Source organism: Strongylocentrotus purpuratus, unplaced genomic scaffold (assembly GCF_000002235.5).
Source record: "Strongylocentrotus purpuratus isolate Spur 01 unplaced genomic scaffold, Spur_5.0 spur5_contig_850, whole genome shotgun sequence".
NCBI classification, from domain to species: Eukaryota; Metazoa; Echinodermata; class Echinoidea; order Camarodonta; family Strongylocentrotidae; genus Strongylocentrotus; species Strongylocentrotus purpuratus.
The window spans coordinates 1,733,624-1,756,012 of NW_022145558.1; the positions used below are offsets into that span (position 1 = coordinate 1,733,624).

At 37.0% G+C, this 22,389-nt stretch overlaps 1 protein-coding gene across 2 annotated transcripts in view; it reads left to right on the plus strand.

The window, feature by feature from the left end:
* Positions 1-22,389, plus strand: part of LOC115917870 (two pore calcium channel protein 2-like) — a 67,337-nt gene that overhangs the window by 41,114 nt on the left and 3,834 nt on the right. Inside the window, exons 20-24 of one of the 2 annotated variants that reach the window (XR_004065793.1) lie at positions 1,555-1,621; positions 2,380-2,462; positions 3,415-3,496; positions 4,421-4,524; positions 5,635-7,555. Coding sequence is in view for 1 of the 2 variants with exons in the window: in XM_030994226.1 (XP_030850086.1) it covers positions 1,555-1,621; positions 2,380-2,462; positions 3,415-3,496; positions 4,421-4,524; positions 5,635-5,716 (418 nt within the window). In the remaining variant the exon portion in view is untranslated. Of the gene's footprint in view, positions 1-1,554; positions 1,622-2,379; positions 2,463-3,414; positions 3,497-4,420; positions 4,525-5,634; positions 8,672-22,389 lie in introns of those variants that run through there. The other variant, XM_030994226.1, reaches the window with a different exon arrangement.

A 22,389-nucleotide genomic window follows, 5' to 3' on the forward strand; every position in this document is an offset into this window, starting at 1 on the left:
TATTTATCATATCATGGTCTTTTTTTTTCATTTTTCTAAATGTACATATATAAACCTTGTGAGTTTTATTTCTTCTGCTATTTAATTTAATATTGTGTTTACCTTTATAAGGAACTCTTACAGGTCCTGGGGGGGTTTTCACAAAGACTAAGATCGACTTTAAGTTGGACTTAACTATGGCAGGCCATTCATGCCACTGTTTTCTCTCACCATTATGGTCTTCAGATAATATTTTTTCCTTCAATAATGAGTTGTCAAAAAATGTAAATTCTGTATATTTGTGACTATGATTTGTAAGTCTGTTGACATACCAATGCCAGTAAATGGTGAGAGCAACCAGTGGCATGAACGACCTGCCATAGTTAAGTCCAACTTAAAGTTGATCTTAAGCCCCTTTCACACTAGGCCATACATAGGTAGAGTTGCGTAGTGTTGGGTACCCACTACACCAAGCGTTCGCTGCCATACGCTGGCCTCTGTTACTATACGCTGAGGGACGCAAAGGGGTACGCAAAGGGGTACGCAAGATGGACAGAAAAAAGAAGAAAAAAAAAATTGTACATACTTCTGCGTAGACATTAGACCCAGAAAGGAGACATTTTTAACGCAAGTCTACGCAACAATACGTAACCTTAAGCAACACTTTGCTACTGTACGCCATGCCTATGCAATAGTACGCTTCCCTACGGCAGTCTGACGAAGCAGTAAAAGCGTATAAAGGCGTCCTAGATCCTACCTGCGCACCTACGTACCCTTTACGCCAGGCCTACGCAAACGTACGCAACCCTACGTTTGTTATACGCAATCGTACGCATAGGTACGCCAATTGCATACGCCATAAAAAGACGGTGCCTATCCACCGGGAACGTAACCATATGCCATCATGCGCCAGCCTACGCATAACCTACGCTGGGACTACGCCGAAGCAACATTTTTTTACATGAATTCCCAGCCTAATTTCGGCATACTTGGTATGCCACACTACTCAATTGCGACGAGTAGTCGAATGCTCGAGTACCCGCACTGTTGACAACTACTCGAGTACGATTTTTCGTACTTGAATATTCGGCCGCAACTAAAAAAAAATTAAAAATTCCCGGTCACCTGGCACTGTCCAGGCCGACGCTTACCCGTGCCAGGGAGAGCGACGGCCGCTGGTATGGTACCGTCGGTAAAAATGTTTCCCAACTCAAGCACTGTCAAACTCACCACTCAGAAACTGGGACCAAATGTCCGGATTTCTGCTTGGACTCAGAGGAAAATGGATTATTCTGCCATCTTTGGTTTTTAAAACAGCATTGTTTACTGTTATTATTATTATTAAATCGGCGCCTTCAACTGCAACTCGAAATTAAATTTCATGCGTTTTCGGCGACGGACCTTGGATACTGCTCCAGTGGTATGGTAGCAAAAAAAAAAATCAAAAAAATTATTAAAAAACATGGCGTCCGAATATTTGAGTATTCGCTTGTAAGCCTGGGAGTGACTCGGGTACCTCATTATACTGTTGTGCACAGCCTTAATTATTATGATTATTTACTTTTTATCTTGCAGTCAATTACCAATGTGTGGGTCTTATCAGCAGCTGAATTACTATGCAAATAATTTTGATGATTTTGCGGTAAGTATGTTTTCTTTTCTGTACCAAAATAACTCACATATTCTTTTATTGTTTCTTGTGTATTGATTTCTTTTTTGACCTGTTTGATGATTTAGATAAAGTATATCGTCTTTTCTTTGCAAAATTTGTCTGAAATCATGACTTGATTCATTTGGATATGCCTGTATCTATTTTATCATAAGAAAAGTGAAATAATTATATTACTGGTCTTCAGCGACTTCAAATCTGTTAAAACATCTCAACCTTGTTTTAAGCGGTACCGGTACTCTTGAATCATTGACTGTTTTAATACACAACCACCATTCCCTTGTAATATTATGTTGTTAATGTACTTTAGGTTAAGATATTAATTTACTTAAACATATTTGTGGCTTACACCCAGTAAATATGATCGATTAATTGATCTGTAATCGATCTTATTTACTGGGTGTAAGCCACAAATATGTTTAAATAATTGAAATTTCTCCCAGGAAGCATTACATTTATAAAAGATATTAATTGTTTACCGTAGTGCATTTAAGTGCTGATTTCTCTACGTACTTTAGATTAAAAATTAAATTTTGTAATGCTTTGTATAATGTTCTTTTACTTGAAAATAAGCTTCATAGAGGGCTATATACATAAGTATTAAGGATAGATGCATTATGTTGTGCAGATACATGGCAGTGAGCTTGCCATTGTAAATCTGGTTGAAAACCTTCACTTGAAAAATTGAAAAGTACATTTTATGATTTTTTTCTCTCACTCTTTGTTTTCAGTCTGCCATTGTTGTACTCTGGGATATCATGGTGGTGAATAATTGGCATGTCTTCCTGGAAGCCTACTCAAAAACAGCTAGTCAGTGAGTATTAACATGATATCATTCAATTAACTCACCATTCTAGGGTTGAGGGTTCAAATCCCAGACCAATTGGCATGTCTTCGTGGATGCCTTCTCCAAAACAGCTACTCGGGGTCAAGCGTTAATATGCTATAATTTCTTATTGGAAGTCTCATAATAAAGTGGCTCATTTTCTTGACTCTCACTTCCAGGGTCGAGGGTTCAAATCCCAGCCCAACACTAACGTCCTTGGTTGAGGCATTAATCCACGTTTGCTACTCTCCACCCAGGAGGCAACAGGTACCCAATATGCCAGAGCGTTTCATTTTTGGCCGCCAGCTTTGACTGGGTTAATAATGTTGGAGCGCCAGAGGCATCACAGCATGATGGATATATCACTATGAATATGACGGACAAAGAAAGTGGACAAAATATACAGTTCCTCATTCTACCCTCAACAATTGCTATGGTAGACACATACATGCCAACTGTTCAGATTAAAGAGGAACATTCCTCTTTTTGGGAGAAGATAATTATCATTTTAATGCAGGTGTTCCTCTTCCTGTACAAATTTGTCTGTAGTATTGAATAGGAGAGTTAGGATTGTTCCTCTTTTTTTTGAAAATAGCATAATTTGTACAGATTTCTGATTTTCAAATGTTGGCATGTACGTAGACAAAGGAACATCCCTTCACTGCTATTATGTAAAAATGTGTAGAACAGGTGAATATGCATGTGACACCTGTTCTACACATTTTTACATGATAGCAGTGAAGGTATGTTCCTTTGTCTACCGTAGCAATTGTTGAGGGTAGAATGAGGAACTGTATATTTTGTCCGCTTTCTTTGTCCGTCATGTTCATAGTGTATGTGCTGTATAAGAAGCCACCATTATTGTGTATTGGTATTATCTAACATTCAGTTTATTCGGAGCAAATTTTCAATCATTGATGATTTTCTCATCTTGTTTTAGATGGTCCCAAATCTATTTCATTGCCTGGTACTTCACCTCAGTCTTGGTTTGCCTCAACGTATTCACTGCAATTATTCTGGAGGTGAGATATTGATGATGATGATGATGACGATGATGGTGGTGATGGTGGTGGTGAAGATGATGATGACGATGATGATGATGATGACAACGAGGATGATAATGATGGTGTTGATGGTGATTATAGTGATGATGATGATGAATGTATTGATGATGATGGTTATGTTGATAGTGATGATAGTTGTGGTGATAATGATGATATTGAAGAAGATGATGTTGATGATGATAATAATAATAATAAAAACAATAATAATAGTTACAATGATAATAATAATAGTAATAATAATAATGATAAATAATGATAATGACAATGATAGTAATTATACTGATGATATGATGATGATGATGATAATAGTATTGATATGAAAATGGTGATGCTATAAAAATCCTGCAGGTAAGCTCTGGCATCACAAAGTGCATTGACATCGTCTGTTCAGGGAGAACTATTTTATTAATTGATGGATCTAAACTTTACAAAAGTGTCATGATCTGTTAGAGAATAAATTCTCACTGCCAGTGCTTAAGTCATGAGATCTATAGCACTTGACAAACTCCATGTATTGTGTGGCTTGCTGCAATTGATTACAAATTCTAATCATTGTAAAGTACGATATGTAAATGTTTCAAAACTTATGCCTGTATTTGTGGCAATACAAGATCTTGTTTAGATGCTGCTTTAAAATCCCAAATTGTAATTGGCCATGCTGTTCTAAAGATAAAATCCTTTTTATGAGCCCAACAAGTTTTTTTCTAATATATTCAATGTGTTTTATGATTTAATTTTTGATAAATGATTTTAAAAAATGATAATTAGAGTAGGTGGTTGATAACATAGAGGAAAAAATGTTTTGCCAATTTAAGGAATAAAATATTACTTATTTGGAATTAAAAGTAATTGATGTATGATTGTTTTCCTCCTGTGAAACAGAATTTCATCACATCCTGGGACAGAAGTCAGAAGAGACAGCGGCAATCTTTGGAAGAGGGAAATAGACCGACAGCTTACCTTATGTCTGTACATACAATGTTCAGGTAAGTGAAGTGAGGAAGAGAGAGAAAGGGCAAGAGAGAGAGAGAAGAGAGAAGAGAGAAAGAGGAGGGAAGAGAGAGAGAGAGGGGGGGGGGGGAGGGGTTGGGGTCAAGGAGAGAGAGATAGATCTTTGGAAGAGGGAAATAGACCGACAGCTTACCTTATGTCTGTCCATACAATGTTCAGGTAAGTGAAGTGAGGAAGAGAGAGAAAGGGCAAGAGAGGGAGAGAGAAAGGGGAGGGGAGAGAAGAGAGAGCGAAAGAGAGGGAGGGAGGAGAGAGAGAGGAAGAGGAGAGACACAGAGAGAAGGGCATTAAAGAGTGAGAAAGAGAGAGAGTAAGAGAGAGAGAGAAGGGAGTGGGGAGGTAGAGAGAAATAGTTATGACACCATTGCACTTTCATTGGGCCATCATGGCTGTAGACATTTTCATGCTTGACATCGAAAATGGTTTCTTTTATAACAAATAATTTTTTTCAAAACATTCAAGAGTTATTGTAATTCTTTGGATGAATTGTCAGAACTCAGAAGGACACATATACATGTACATACATGTACTTGGGTCAAATTTTTCTTTTTACAGTTATGTTACGGGAGGATAGAGAAAATGGTAGAGAAAAGCTATGATCTATCGCCATCACTGTCAATTTTGGATGATATATGGACTAAAAGATGTGGATAGATAGTGATCAAAATAATTTATGCTTTAAACTTCTAAAAGAGTGCATCAGCCTTGCCTTACATCCATTACCAAGGATTTGCTTTTGGACCCCAATCAGTGTTAGGTCCTACTCATACACTATTAACCGGTGTGTTGGCTCAGTCAGTAGAGCATCCGCCTCATAACCGGGAGGTCGTGAGTTCGAACCCCGGCCGCGTCATACCAAAAGACGTTAAAAGGCGGGAGTTGCTGCTACCTTGTTTGGCGTTCAACAACAAGGGATAGAGCAACGTCGATCTGGCGCTGCTCAGTGGCTGCCGGGCTCACGATCAATTGGGCAAAAAGAATTCCCATTTTCTGTTTAACTTAATAAAATTTGGAGTGGACTTTAAAAGATTATTATTATTATTTTTATTTTTATTTTTAATCTTACCATTCATTCATTCTTTCAGGGACGATCTTCAGGAGCCGACCGAGAGCGAACTCCTGGATGAGATTTACAAGCATCCCCACATACAAAACCTGCGCTTCTAAGACCATCTCTTGCCACCACTCTGTGAATTCCCTTGCCTACCCGACACTGCGTTTGATAATCATAAACAGCGTATTCTCTAACTGTCACAGAAAACTGGTTAACCAAAGATATAAGAACTGCAGATGGAAGAAGCTAGAAGACTCGCCAATTGTTTTGGATGGTCAGACGATGCTAGAATCTAAAAAAGACAATAAAAAAAACATGCTCCTCGCTCATGTCCCACTACTTGTCCGGAGGTTCTGATGATCGACAACTACTAGTACCAGACCCTAACAAGACATGGATGCGTAACAAGACGTGGAGAAATATTCATGAAATTTGTTACAAAATGCATCATAGCTTGCATTTGTTCAGCAAGTGCCCCTATCATTTCGTAACAACCAAATGCTCCACATCCCTCCTGGGCATTGGTAGTCCATTTGCTACAGGCCATACATGCAAGTGACTTGACGTGGGTGTGAAATTGTAGACTAGTTGACACATGAATTAGAAATGAAAGCTCGGTGTCACACCATGCCTGTAGGTCCAAATGATGCCATCATTGGTTTAACTTGTCTCTGTATCAGTCCAACCTTCCAGAGACTCCCTCCCTGGGTAAAGAACGTCAAGGAACAATCACTGCCTTTATCTTGATCTTACTTGTACATATGCTGTTGACAGTTGGACATTTTATCATGGACATTTCAACCACTCTACCCGATCCCTTGCCCTAGGATAAGGAGCAATATTCGAACAATCGGTGCCTTTCTTTGGACCTTCCATGTCCACATGATGATGCTGATAATGTTTGAAAACTCCTATCATATAGTTTAACATTACACTGATTAATTGATTCTTCCCAAATCCCGTACCCCCGGGTAAGGAGTGGCATTGAACAAGAAATGCTTTACTAAGATATGCGCATAGATGTGCTGCTAGGTAGAACTCCCTCTCACAAACTACAATTTGAAGGCCCAACCTTCGTTCTGTCCTTGATGCAATACGTCACCTGGGTAAGGAGCGGCATCGAACCAGAAATGCTTTACTGAGATATATGCATAGATGTGCTGCTAGGTAGGACTCCCTCTCACAGACTCACAGACAACACCTCACAAGGGTCAGGAAGCAGCAGCAGGTCCTAGATTCAAACACCCATGACCAAACGCACAAATGAAGTCACTTGATTCAGAGTTTTGAGCACAGCCTTTATGCCTAACAGTCCAATTCTCTTCCCAGCAACGGCCAACCTTGCCACAGCCTTTCAAGGAAATCAGGAAAAAGGATGGAGTCGACAGTCATCTCAGGGAGATCTTGTCTTCCGTTGACAGATTCAGAAGGGGGTTTTAATCGCTCTGGGAGATCATGCATGAAGCTCAGAGGAGATATGCTGCATTTCAGATTCCTTTGGCAAGAAATTATGAAGTATGGAATGGAACAAAGCGCCATGCATATCACAGAATTTGTCTTCTGTCAACAGATAAATGCAATTCTATTCTGCATTTATATAGCGCTTCATACATCCACGATGTCTCTAATTACTTTATAGAAATATTATTATCGTTGTCATAGGATTTAGGCTTGTCCACTCACAATGTATACACATTCTCCACTCCCTGTGGAGCATTCTAGCCAGGTGCCATACACAGACTCAGGTGCAAAAGACATTTTGTCTTCGCAAGGAGACAGCTGAGGGGTAACAAGATGTGCTGAATTTCTTGATCCAATCTGCATCAGGTATCAAGGTTTCGAATGTCCAGAAGAACTAGATGAGACAGATGACGGCTTCCAACAAGCAAGGCTCAAGCAGGGAATACTGCATTTCAGATTCCTTGCGCAAGGCTGGCGGGACAAAACTTCAGGTGGGATTCAAACTTGTTTCATAGTTGAGTTTATTTGCATTTCTCTGAAGGAAATTCCACTTTAGAATTGTTTTATATGAATGCACACTGTCAGCTGTTCAATAATTGAGTTTATTTTGATTTAAGAAAAATTTAAGAGAAAATTTCAGATTTGAATGATTTTGTTATTTTTGTTTGGAAGTTCATGGTAAGCCATTTCATAGTTGAGTTATTTTGATTACTTGGAAAAAACTTTCATTTCGGAAGTTGCTTTGTTTAAACTTTCATTGAATTTTTGTTTTCATTTCATATCTTTCAGCTTTCATTTGTTGACTAATAATGATTGGTGTTGAATTTTTTTTTTGTCATGCTTTAAAATTTGCTTTTTCAACATAAATTCAATATTTCCAGTTTACTGAATCAAATCTTGAAAGCATTGAAATTTCGAAGCAAGGGATGCTACGCAGCTACAGAAAAAGGAAAACGGTAGTAAAATAAAAAATTTCACTGTTGAATTTACCATTTTTGCTTGTATTACATATCGTCTGTTTGAATTCAAAAGGGCTTCAACTTGGATACTTTGGACAGAGTTAATAATCTTATGGCTCCAAACAGTTGATATCATGAAATGTTGCTGGTTTTGTTTTAATGCTGCTGAATTCATTGAGTAATGTGACATTCAATATTTTGCCATTTTTTCAATTTCCGGACTGACTAAATCAGCCATAGTTTTCTTGCAAATATTCATTAAATGAACTGCCATTGATAACAGTCGAGTTTGATACTAACCCATTTTAGAGGTGTTGTGGTCCCGTGGACAATTCACCGGACTGTGAACCACAAGGTACAGAGTTCAAATCCCTGCCATAGCTCTGGCGTCCTTTGGCAAGACGTTAATCTACATTTGCCACACTTTACCCAGGTGAGGTAAATGGGTACCTGGTAGGATCATTCCTTGACATGCACTATGGGCTGATAACGGCTGCCTGACCTAAAGCTAGGGTAATACAGTGTACTTTTCAAAGCTCTTTTGAAGCGCATTGGGACATTATAATGTGATATGTGCTATACACGAAAGGATTATTATTATTATTTTATTCCAGTTGTGTCTAAAAAAAAAAAAGAACCAGAAACTGTTGTGTGCATGACAGTTTTATGCTGTGTGATTGAATCACAATTGACCAAACTTGGAATCTTTACAATTTGTGAAGTGAAAGTTACTTGCCATTAAAATGGCTATTGTTTACGAATCATGAAAGATTCCAATTTTATAGCAATATGTAGATATATTATATAATGTTATTTGCATCAACTACATGTATTTATCTATACCGTAATATGTTATATTATTGATACAAATGTTTGATTTAATTTCATATTGCAAATATCTGAGATATTGGTTTTTGTTATAGAAAAAGATTTAAGAAAAAAAACTTGAAGAAAGACCAAAAAAAAAAGAAGGAATTAATTAATCAACCAGTAAGTAAAACACAAGATATGTCTTAAAGATTTTGATTATATATGTGACTAGGCCCCACCAAATAGTGATAGTTTGCCATCGTTTGAAACCAAAAGCTGATTATTTGCTTTATATTCCACATCAGAAACATTTCACTTCTTCCGTCATTTTAGAGCAACAAGTCATTAATTAACAGCTAGCAAACAGTGTACGAAACGTACAGTGTATGCAGTATGGTGGTGTGAATATAGTTTGCGTACTAACACTAAAAGCGCTTAAGAGGAGAGCAATATGCAACGTATACAATTAAAGTGCATTGCACTGTGTAGATAGTACTACTATCTACACAGTGCAACAAACTTTTTTTCTTCTCCCATCAATGATGGGCGCACTATCTTTCATCACGTGATTTACTTTTGACCAATCGTAGAGCAAGATTCTTAGTATGTGGAATATAAACAAGTATAACTCATTAAAGTTTGATGTTCCTAACCCAATTAAAATTGAGGAAAAAAATCCAGTCTTGTAGAATGTTACTTTATAGAAAAGGGTTCAGTCTGGTATTGCTCAAGCACTTTGACCCCCAAGGAGTTGTGAATACAGCCCCAGATAATTTAGTTACATTGCTTTTCAGAACTAGTGGAACTTGGGGAATGAGAGAATAGTTAATAGCTCAAGTATGAAATCTCTTGACTAGGAACACATAATTTGTGGTATATATTTAACAACTAAATTAATCATACCCTTACCAATTACATGTATGTGAAAAATTGATTTGTCCAAATTTATGCTTTTGGAATGTAAAGTTATTTAATAAAGGCCTTAATTCAACCAATCCACCTTTCATTCTTGAGTTACAGAACTCACAAAAAATATCAGGTTTACAAGGGGTATGAATAATTTAGTAAGTTGTTAAATGTATTATTTAAATTAAACTGCCATTCTAATGAACAATCATGTACTACATGTATATTGCCAAATAGTTATTTATGATGTACTTATTTCATTACATGTGTGCGACAACTTGAAGAAAAATTATGCGATTAAAAAACAACAACTTGGTTTCCATGTAATTCCACTCTTCAAATTAGGAGATAACTATTTGTTTTGATCTAATTTCTTTAATTTTGTATTTACAATGTACATGTACATTGAAAACTACAGTAATTGTTTTTTGAAAAAGACTGTGCAATGTCTTGTATTATCATCATGAGTTACTTACAAGACTGTCCAAATTTATGTTTACATATTTACATTTTATCTCTTGTAGAAAATAACAATATTATATATTTATGAATTCTATTTTTTCAGTTTGTTTATACATAATTTTGTGGCTGTTCTTAATATCTATATGTAATACATGTACATGAAGTGATTCAATAGTACTATGCCAGATTTACAGGTCTTGTGTCAAATTTGAAATAATTCTGTTAATTTTTTTTTTGCATTGAATAATTCAGTTGAATGCAATGGAGTTCATTATTTTTGTATTTCAAATGTTCAGTGTACTTGCAAGTTATTGCAAAGAAAATTGATTAAAAGCGTAATCTACATTTTCCATACATACTAATATTGTGACATTGTGTGTATTTATGTTTAATTCAAGATAAACTAACTGCTTGTTGAGTTTTGCTTTATCCATCTGGTTCAATCATATTATGCTTCATAATGTTGTATTAACAGTAATTAAGTAAAAGATCCCCCTTTAAAAAAAAAGGAATTAGGAAAAGATTCAGAAAAAATGATTCAGCTTTTCCTCTTCAAATTGGCAACAGTTTTTTTTGTAATAAATTTTTTGAAGTAGAAAAATCAATTAGAAGTTGCCAGTTTGTACACAAAAATAGTGATTAAACAATTTAACTCTGCACTGCCAATTTACAGACTTCAATCATTATTTTTTATTGTATTGCTCTTAATCGTGACAGCAAATAAAGTACTGCAACAGAAATAGACTCAACTCTTGATTTTTGCATTTTCTGCTCAAGTAATTCAGAGCTTTCTGGATCTCAAGATGAAAATAAAATATCACTTAAAGAGGATTAACTAAACTGTTATTGGTTAAACAGCTTGGACAGAATTAAAGGGATAGTCGAGTTCTGTTTTCAGACCGCAAATGCCTTCAAAATGAATGGTTATTGCTCTTATTCTTATCTATGACATTTCTAGTGCCCTTTTAGAACCCAAAATTGCTATGAAGGTAATTTTAGACCCCACAATGTGTGAAATTTAGCCAATACGAGCATACCAATTCAGCTCCACTTTAAAAAAAACATGGTGACTGTTAATTAATTATCTCTTTAAAAATAACAATACATGGGCCGGCTGGTGGTGCGTACCGGTAATATAAGCAACAAGAAAATGCCAACAAAAAAGCCAAGATCGGCATTGGATGAAATACAACGTAAAAGGCGTTATTTCGTTTTTTCAACGGTTTTTTTCAAATTTTTCAAAATATCTAATATTTGTGGTGGTACACGAGTATTAGAAATAGTTACATTTCAGCCGTCTCTGAACCGATTTTGATCAAACAAAGATGATTTTGTCATTTAAATATTATGTTCTTTCAAATTTGACACTCAGTTTTTCATTATCTCACAAAAAAATCAACTATCCCTTTAAGATATATTTTTTTAATCTTTTGGCTTTGTTTACTGAAATTTCAAAGTTTATGCACTAACAAAAGCCTTTGGTCATGCGTGTACTCCATTTGTTTAATTTGCTTGTTAATTTTTATTTCTGAAGTCAATTTTTTCCTTGACAAATTTTTCCTTCATCCATTTTTCATTCATCCATTTTTCATCCTCAATACAAGAGTATTTTCCCCCTTGCCATTGATAAAATGTTTTGGTGGAACCCCACCCCGACCCCCCCGACCCCCCCCCCCCCCCCCCCCCCCCCCCCCTCTCCATGAAGAATGGAGAGGAGTGGTGTGTTACATATTGGCAACCTCTTCATGAATTCTGACTTGTCTACCTGTAGGTAAAAACATGTATTTGACACTTAAACACGATTCTATGCAGCCTTGAGCGTAGCCTAAATTTGCCAGTCTCTGGCTCTGTCAGGAGCAGCTCCCTTAGAAGATGATGCAGTCTACATAGTCTTACACTCTAGACACTCTGCTACGCGTTACGACTGATAAAGATTTTGAATTTGGATTGATGCACAATTATAAGGATATTCGGGCATCTTGTCCAGAATCATCCAGTTTCTAAGTATTCTGAGCGAGTGAAGTGAACGACCATAGTAAAAAACTAGAAATGCAATCGTGTCGGAACGATGTGCGTGCAATGACGCCGTGTTTCTACGTGTCAAACGAAAGAGCTTCTCTCGGACTATCCAGAGCAATTTGCACGAAGTCTGTAGCTTCTGTGATATTGGAGATAGGTAGGGCGAAAGAAAGGCATCAACAGTGACCTTGATGGGATGGTACTATGCCTACGAAGTTTGAAAGAAATTGGAATAGGGGAAAGAACCTAGAAAGGGCTCGCAAGCACTGCGTGCACAAACCAATGGGATTTGGTGCATGTTTGACATTGCAATCAAGTTCGGGGCCAAAAGCGTGAACCCGATATGCCCCATAGACAATGCGTGTAATGAATGGGCGGAAAACGCGCAGGATCTGTATTATGACCGGAGTTAAATTGTTTTTTCTCTCTCTCTTTACGTCTCTTTATGGGCCGTATTTGGTATCATTAGAAAGAGAATTTCATGGTTGTTATTGTAAATCACTCTCTTTTTTTCTATGATAATCCTATCGAAACACGTGATGTAAAATAGATGTATAGGACAAAATGGCGTCTTAAATGGTCCCCTTGACCAATTTCAAAAATCCGGCCAAGAGGTGCCCTGCGTATTGGAACTCGGCATGTCACTGCAAATTTTCAAGGAAAAAAAAGGACGTTTAAGGGGCGAAAAGCAGTCTGAAAAAATGACGTCATAGCCGAAACGTGTTAGGTTCGGGCGGAATCTCGGCGGAATTCGTGTAGTGATCTTTGTTCAAATGCGATTTACTCACAATTTTCTGTGTGAACATATATAATACTTGGTATCATCCGAAAGGGCACTTCATTGCGGTCAGTTTGACACCATTGTTAACTGCGCGCAATGTATTGCGCGCATTGAACGCGCTATTACGTAATCCATAGTAAATTTATCATTTTTGGCGATAACTTTGCGCTGACATATTCAAATTTTACCAAACTTAGTAAACAGTTGTCACGTATATGGATACATATGTCTGCAAAGTTTCATTGATGTAGGTATAACGATCGCCATTTTAGAGCAAGTTGAAGTTATTTCTCAATTTTCTTGAAAATGGCGAATTTGGAGGGCAATTTTCTCAAATTTGGTCAGTGATAGGGTATATAATTTTGTATATGGCTGGAAAGGGCATATCTTCAAGTATCTAAATCCAAAAAAGGGTACGGGTTTGCCAAGCCATTATGGAGAAACGGCCACAGACAGAAAGCCAATTCCCAGAACTTTAGAGGGCGCTATTTATGTTGTGCAAAGCCATTGCAGCGTGACATTTGGCATGGCTATGTGCAATTATGAGATAAAGATACTGTGAGATTTAAATACAAAACGGAATTTATATGAGAAAGTTATGGCAGTTTTAGATTATTTAGGGGTCCATTTTTCAAGAACTTAAGAGATTTTTGACGGAGTCGGTTTTAGATTTGAATTTCGAGTATGAAGATGGCATTTTGAAGGTCAAGTCATCCGTCGCAGATGAAAGAACATCTCTCAGACTATCTAGAGGAATTTGTTAGAAGTTTGTAGGATCTAGGATAGTGGAGATAGGAAGGAAGATATAAAGGCCTTAAAATGGACCAGAAACGGACAAAATGGCGCATGGACGGTTATGCATGAGTGATTTCGAAAATCGAAGACGGTAGTGACCTGGATGAGATGTTAGAGATGATGCCTACGAAATCTGAAAGGAAAAGGACATGAGGAAAGCACCTAACTAGGAATAACAAGCACTACGTGCAAAGCGAATGGGATTCCGGACGACAAGAAGAAGAAGAGGAAGAGGAAGAAGAAGTAAGAATATTAATAAGAAGAATGTGAACGAAAACAAGGCAATGACGAAGGTTCGTCATTGCAAAAATGCAATGTAGATATAAACATATTTAAGATGTAAAGTAATGTAATGTAATGATATTTGGGTACCTTGCTGTCAAAGGATATATTCTGGCACTTCGTCGACTAATTATGCGAGTATTCAGGCTCTTCACTACCTAAAGTTAAATGTTTCTAAATGTTACGAGGGAACAAAGCGAGCGAGGAAAAAAGACACTTAATTCTCTTATTTTTAAAACGTCTTGATGAAAAAAAATTCATTGCGGTTTCAAAATTTTGTTTTTATGAAATTGAAGTCTATTTCATAATGGATACAAATATAGATGTTTAATTTCTCTCGCGGTATCCCCTTTGAAAATGCAGCTTACAGGTAAGTGATAAAATATTACTATATGCAAGATTTATAAGTCTTTAGTCAATTTGAAATATTTCTTTGAATACTTTTCTCATTGAATAATTGAATTCAGTATGATGCATACATGCCAACTGTTCAGATTAAAGAGGAACATTCCTCTTTTTGGGAGAAGATAATTATCATTTTAATGCAGGTGTTCCTCTTCCTGTACAAATTTGTCTGTAGTATTGAATAGGAGAGTTAGGATTGTTCCTCTTTTTTTTGAAAATAGCATAATTTGTACAGATTTCTGATTTTCAAATGTTGGCATGTATGATGATGGAGTTAATCATTGTTATTTCAAATAAGAGGCTTGAAAAGGTGGTGAGTTCTGCTATTAAAGAGCTCTTTGTTTGCCCATGTTGTGGTCAGTATACTCTGATCATCTTCAAGGGAATGATTTGGGTTTGTGCCTGCATGTAACACTTTCACCTTGGAAAAGTGAAATGACCTGACCTATCACCGTCCCTTGATAACATTTAGAAGTCTGTAACCGTACGGTAATACAATATTGCTTAAGAGCCCAATGTAATAGATAGCTCATCTGAATAATAGTCATTGACCTGAATACGAACTTGGACTTGATGGTATGTTTTTTTTTTAATGGCACTGAATAATCAACTTATTTGACCGCATGATCCCCAATTCTGAAGTAAATCTGTTACTTCACAATTTAAAAATCTAGTGTTACAAATACAATTCAGATAGATTCAGTTCAATTATGCTCATTACATGTAGCATCCATTAGAGGTGTTGTGGTCAAGTGACAAGACATTGATCTACATTTGCCACCCTCCACCCAGGTGTTAATTGGGTACCCAGTAGGATGCGGAAACCAATTTGGTATGCTTAGCAATTTGAGCCTAGTAGCTCTTGTTGGAATGCTCCCAAGGGAGTAGAGAAAATGCATACATTGTGTGCAGGCAAGCCAGAATCTGAAGACCGGGGTATAATGTAAAGTGCTTAGAAACTCAGAAATTCCCAACGTATTAAGCGCTACATATAAGCAAAAATATTATTAAATATTATTATTAATATTAATCCGTAGCAGTTCAGAGATTTTTTAAAGATGAAGTTGAGTTCTGGTCATGCGATTGCATTGTGAAAGAAACGGTGTGAAATCGACCAGAAAAGATTGATCATCTAGCATATAAGAATTTGTGTGTATTGCTAGGTTCTGGAATCATCAAAATGATAAGAAATTTGGCCAAGTCTTGGTTAAGTTACAAACACTGTACACAAAAAGATGTATATGGGACTACACGAACACGTGGCGTAAAAAACCTACCCCCCCCCCCCGAGTTTTACGAGTTACATGACATATTTAGAATATAAAGGCATTTGAAGAGCCATGCTTTTCAGGGAACATGTCTTGTCTGATGTTCTTTCACATACTTGCATAATAAAAATGATAACGCTCACAGATTATTTTTCACCTCTTCCCAGAACTCAACCTTCTCTTTAAGGTCCAGCTAAATCAGATTTCCCTCCTCAAATTATAAGATTGAAATGTTTTTGAAAATAATACTAAATATTTTTGCATTCTAGATCAACAGGTTAAAAAAAAAGAGGAAAGGAACCGCTGAACCACTACGTGTTTTAGAAAAATACTTGTACTACCCTTAAAGGTAAAGACCAGTATTGGAAATGCCCCAATTTCAAAAAATGAAATGGAAGCTCTTTAATATTACCAATCATGTGAAAGAATATGTTTTGACTAATACATGATGATAACAATTTTGCTGGGAAACCACCTACTAATTGATATATTTGGTAAATTAGGTTATCTATTGGACTGTGAGAGATAAACGCACGTGTGCGTAGTCCCATATACATCTTTCTGTGTGCAGTGCTTGTAACTTTACAAAGACTGGGCCAAATTTCTTATCATTTTGATGATTCCAGACCCTTGCAGTACACACCAATACTTATATGCTAGATGATCAACCTTTTCTGATCGATTCCACAACGCTTCTTTCACAATGCAATCGCATGACCATAACTGGTCTTTATCTTTAACGCCACTTTAATAGAGACAGTGAACTCCCTCTCAGCTGTCAAATATAACCTCTTATATCTTCCAGGAATCAAGGACCTTAAATATTTCTACAGGTTCTTTTCCTCTAGTTTCCTTCTCAGCTTTCAAAGATTTTATTTTTATTGTTGCCAATTTACAAATGTAGTTTAATCTGTAAGTAAAAGTTGAGCTGCTGATAGCCTATACATGCAACCTCATATTATCGTCGAGTTTATGAGGTCAGTTCGTGAGTGTTCTTGTGTCTTCTCAATTTCATTTTGATTTTGGCAAGCCCAAGAATTTAACACCATAAGAAAGTAATATTAGCTGAAACCAAAATCGATGGTACAGTGTAGTTGCATAGCAAAATGGAAAAATCTATTTCTGGGTTTTTGTTTGTTTGTTGTTGTTGTGTTTTTTTTTTTTTTTTTTTTTTTTTGGGGGGGGGGGGGTTCCAGTAGGGATGAGTAAATGGACATTCTGCCTTTTAATGATGTTTTTGCGTTATCTTTTGATCTTGAGGCATCCCTGGTCAAACAAGACACTGTTGTTGTTGTTGTCTTTAAAGGGATTGGGTATCTTTGCCTCAGATTCTTAAAAAATCCTGGATATTATAGCTCATGCTGCAATCATAATTCTAAACCTTTAGTTCAGCCAGGAATCCCATTACTTTTATGATTGGAATTTGTAATTTCAAAAAAAAATTCCCAGCCGTTTTAATGACTGCAGTCTATTGGGGGAAATGAGTATGGTATTACCGGTCACTCAAAGATTTTACTTTTTTGAGGCACTTCATGATCCTTTTAGTAAGCACAATTTTGTTAGGGCTTCAATTTTACACCATATCACAGACACTGATAACACGTATGGCCATGCACCGCAGATTTAACATTGTGAAATGATGCCTTTAATTGTTGTCATCATCATCATCATTTAAAACAGAAATCCTTGGATGAAGGCTAGAATTGAATTGCTAGTGAAATGAAAATTGGCATTTAAAGTTGATATCCTTGGCCCCATTTATGTTCTAATTCTTTTTTATGTTTACCAGTAGATCTGCCTTATCGCATAAGGCCACTGTGGAAGATTCTTGGAAAAGGAACCCCAAATAGTTAGACATTCATCCTTATAGCCTTTTTACACAAGAGGCGCTGCATGTATACAATACTTGTACAAAGGCAACATTTCATAAAGGATAATCTTGGGGTAAAAGGAGCTTTCACACTTGTCAAAAGGGTGAATTGGTCTGATAATCATTTCTTCTACATATAATCATTTGGTCTAATGACCATTTAGGATAACAGTCATTTGGTCTAATTTAGGAGACTAGAATTATATGGCAATTAGACCAAATGATTATTGACAAACCAGTTGTAGACCAAATTGCTCTGCATGTACAGAAAATTTCATGAACTTTCACTTTCTTATTGATAGTCAAAAATTCAAATTTTTGTTTGATTGATCACACCTTCAAAAATTCTCAATTTTGCTATTTTTAATCGGATATTGCTCAAACTTTCTTATTTTTAAATTTGTTTTTTCTCAACCTTTCGCTCACCTAGGTTCTTTCATCATTCTGCTTCTATTAAAACCAACTCAATATCAGGGTGAACTTCCCCTTTAAATTAAAGATAAAGGTGAGTTCTGGTTTTAAAAATATTTAAAATTCTCACGGAATCAAACGAAACTTACAGTGAATGTTCAAGACTACAAATAAATGTCATTTGCCAAACAATTTTGGTAGAAAATGTAGACTGGCCGAGTAATGAGCATAGAAAGATTAGGAAATCAAGGTTGGTAGCCCAGACACCATTTGTGTAGTCCCATATACATCTTCCTGTGTACAGTGATTGTTACTTTACCAAGACTGGGCCAAATTTATTATGATTTTGATGAATCCAGAACTTTGTAGTACACACCAGTACAGATGATCAACCTTTTCTGATCGATTCAACAACGTCTCTTTCACAATGCAATCGCATGACCATAACTGGTCTTTATATCTTTAAAACCCGACTCAATATCAGGTTGGACTTTCCCTTTAAGCAGGATCACTTGTTATATCAAAGAAGTGCAACATCATGATTCCATAATCCCCCCCCCCCTCCCCTCCCCCACCCCCCCCCCCCCCTCTCTCTCTCTCTCTTTTATGGAACCTTGCAAAGGAATTTGTAAATGTAAGGAAATGAGAACGTAGCTACTTGTAACATGAAAGAATGTGAAGAATGTGAAGACGAAAATTGTGACCTTTGTAAAGTGCAACCTTGACTTCATTCAAAGGACATTGCCCTCATTGATTTACACAGTGGCAGATCCAGTATTATTTGACAAATGGAGGGGGGGGGGGGAGTCATTCTGAAAAAATTCTTAGAAGCATATAAAAAGAAAGTCTGTCATTTGATGTTTTAAATTTAAATTCAACAAATCCACAGGGTCGAATTATCATCAGACATGAAAAACATAGAAAGACATGAGGACAAAATACATACATTTGGAACATGATACATACATGTACAATAGGCGGTGTCACCAGGGAGGTGTTTTCTCACATACCCTGGTGTCACACAGAAAAATCCCATAAAAAACCCATTGAAAAATCCTTTCAAGGGAGAATTTTCTTGATTTGTTAGATGATTTTTGATGGGATAATTGATGACAGACAGCAATTAAGAGGATAACTAAAATCCAGATTTTTGGCCTCTGTGTGACACCGCCTATTGGTACATGATACATACATTAGGTCAGAATACACCTAAGATATCAGGTACATGGTTGTGAGTAAATTAAAGGTAATTTAAATTACTAACTACAGGTGGCCTTGTTGGTTTGAAATTTGAAAAGGGGGAGGGTGGCACTATAATATAATAGGGGCCACATTTTTCTTTTGTGTGGAATGCCACATTTAGAAGTGTAATTGTAGTCAAGTGGTTTAAAGGTAAAGACCAGTTTTGGAAAGGCCCCCCTCTCAAAAAATGAAATGGAAGTTCTTATTACCAATCATGTGAAAGAATATGTTTTGACTATGTACGTAATGATACAAATTTTGCCAGGAAACAGCCTATTGATATATTTTGTAAATTATTATATCTATTTGGACCTGATAGATATTGCGCATGTGTCGCATAGTTCCATATACATCTTTCTGTGTACAGTGCTTGTAACTTTACCAAGACTGGGCCAAATTTCTTATCATTTTGATGATTCCAGAACCTTGCAGTACACACCAATACTAATATGCTAGATGATCAACCTTTTCTGATCGATTCCACAACGTTTCTTTCACAATGCAATCGCACAACCAGAACTGATCTTTACCTTTAATAGCACTTCACTTGAAATTCAAAGGTTGTGGTTCGATCCCTGACACGGCACTAATGGCCTTTGGCAAGGCATTAATCTACATTTGCCACACTCCACCCAGGTGATGTCAATATATAGGTACCTGGCAGGAATTTAATTCCTTGAAATGCTAGAACGCTGTAATGGCAGCTAGGCTAAAGCCGGGGTAATAATTAATTTGCGCAAATCTGACTGACATGAGCGCTATACAAGAACACACTATTATCATCATCATCATCATCATCATCATCATCATCATCATCATTTATTATTATTATTATTATTATTATTTGGTTTTAAGAGGGGGCTCATGCGCTACTTGCATCCACCTAAATTATTAACTGATGTATAAACATTGAGGTCATTCCTGAAGAGGAAGTATCAAGTACCCCCTCTCTGGCCACTGAAATTTCCGAAGAAGACAAATGTTTGTAGCACTTTGAGTAATCCATCCACTCGAAATGCATGCTGGAAAGGCAAGGTTAGAGTGATCCCATTTCATATTCACCTTAAAAAAAAATGATAAGAAAGAAGTTGAATCCGATCTGGTCGATTCCTTAATTCTCCCAACTATATTATTACGATTTAATTACATTTTAGGTGAATGTAAATCTTCACAAAGCTATGAAATGGCCATACAACTGTATATACCATTCCAGACATTTAAGTGTTGAAAGATTTTCAAAAACCTGTCTGGTGTCTTATTTTCATGAAAGAATGTTTGGGAAAATTCAAAAATGGTTAGGAGAATTTACTGTAAGAGGGTGTTGCACAGTGACGCCTTCAAGAAAACCATAAATATCTTTCTGGTTTGAGAATTTTGTCAGAATTGTTTGGATGTGAGAGGGTATATAGTACTGAAAAAGGAATATAATAAGTAACATTTCATACACAAATTACGCAGTTTTTTTTATCAACCTTCAACAATGTTACTGAGTCACTTAATGCAGCGACTGTCTAGACTCATGAGTGTTGCGTAGGCGAAATCATTTGGAACAAGAGCTCACTTTAAATATCTCACTTCAATTTCCTTTCTGTTTTTTATATCGTTATACATTGTACCCTCATCTCAGCGGAAACACACAACACTTCAGTGTATTAGCTAGGTCACACCCCTGAGTTCATAATGCTCATTTGCATAAATGCTAATTATGCTAATTATTTTTTTTTCAGAGGGAAAAGGCTTTAGTAAGTCTGGAAGCACAGACTTGATTTGACACTTGACCATATTTCCTGAAGTCTTGAGCAGAGCCTAGCTCTGTCAGTCTCGTGAGTGTGTCCGGAGCACCTAAATTACAGAGGCTATGCGGAAAGCTGTCAGCCTAGTGTCACAATGCAGACACTGTTGCACACAGCGACTGCTGCCCCTCATCCTTCTCTATAAATGAAGGGGGTCACTGGTTCCCAATCCCCCCTTCCCATTACCATCCAGTGCTTTACTCCTCTCTTCATAAATAGGAGGGGACATCAGTACCCTGTATTACTCCTTACTGTGGGAGGGGGCATAAGCCGCCCCCCCCCCTTCCCCATGTTCCCAGGGATGTGCTGTCCCCCTCGCCCATCTGTGTTAGGGGGGGGGGGGTATTGTTTCTCTTTGCCTCCTCTAGGTCTACCTTTGGTGCTCTATCCCTCACCCCTCCCAATACACAGGGGGGGGGGGGGTATATGTGTGTTAAAGTGTGTGTGTGTGTGTGTTGGGGGGGGGGGGGGTTCATAAGTCCTCTTTGCCCCTAGTCTACTCCCAGAGCTGTATTGACCATTCTTGTCAATTTTTGCTATTTTTACTGCTCATGCCGCCTAGAGTGCATCAGGAGTTGATTCATAAATTTTGATGCACAGATTATATCATGAGGAGCAATGATGACTTTCCAACAATAATAGAAATCCCCTTTAATTTTCATAAAGGTTTTATTGCATTTATTACAATTAAAGGCCTGTCATGTGAAATACACACATTTAAAATGATTTAAATGCCACATGTAATTAATAAGTGTATCGATTGTGTATTTCTAGGTATCATTATTACAATTTGAGAAAATCAACATCGGAAATTGTATGCATGGAACATATAAAATATGATTGGTTGATTGATCTATTGGTTGGTTAGTTTGCTGATTGATTTGGTTTGTTGTGTGAGTTAGTTAATAATAATAATAATAATAATAGCTCGTTCTTATATAGCGCTTTTCAGGACCGGAGGCCCTCACAAAGCGCTTTACAGATAAGTATATTATTACCCCGGTCATTGGATTCAGGCTTACCCGCACACAATGTATGCACATTCTCCACTCCCTGGGGAGCATTCCAGCCAGGCGTCATTTTTACATGCGCACACTTGCTAATCTAACCACATTAGCTTTCGCATCCTACCGGGTACCCATTTAACACCTGGGTGGAGAGTGGCAAATGTAGATCAATGTCTTGCCAAAGGACATTAGTGCTGCGGCGGGACTTGAACCACGGACCTTGTGATCCACAGTCCGGCGACTTATCCACTCGTCCACAACACCTTGGTATTGATTAATCAGTGTTTTTTGATTGATTGATTGATTGATTTAATG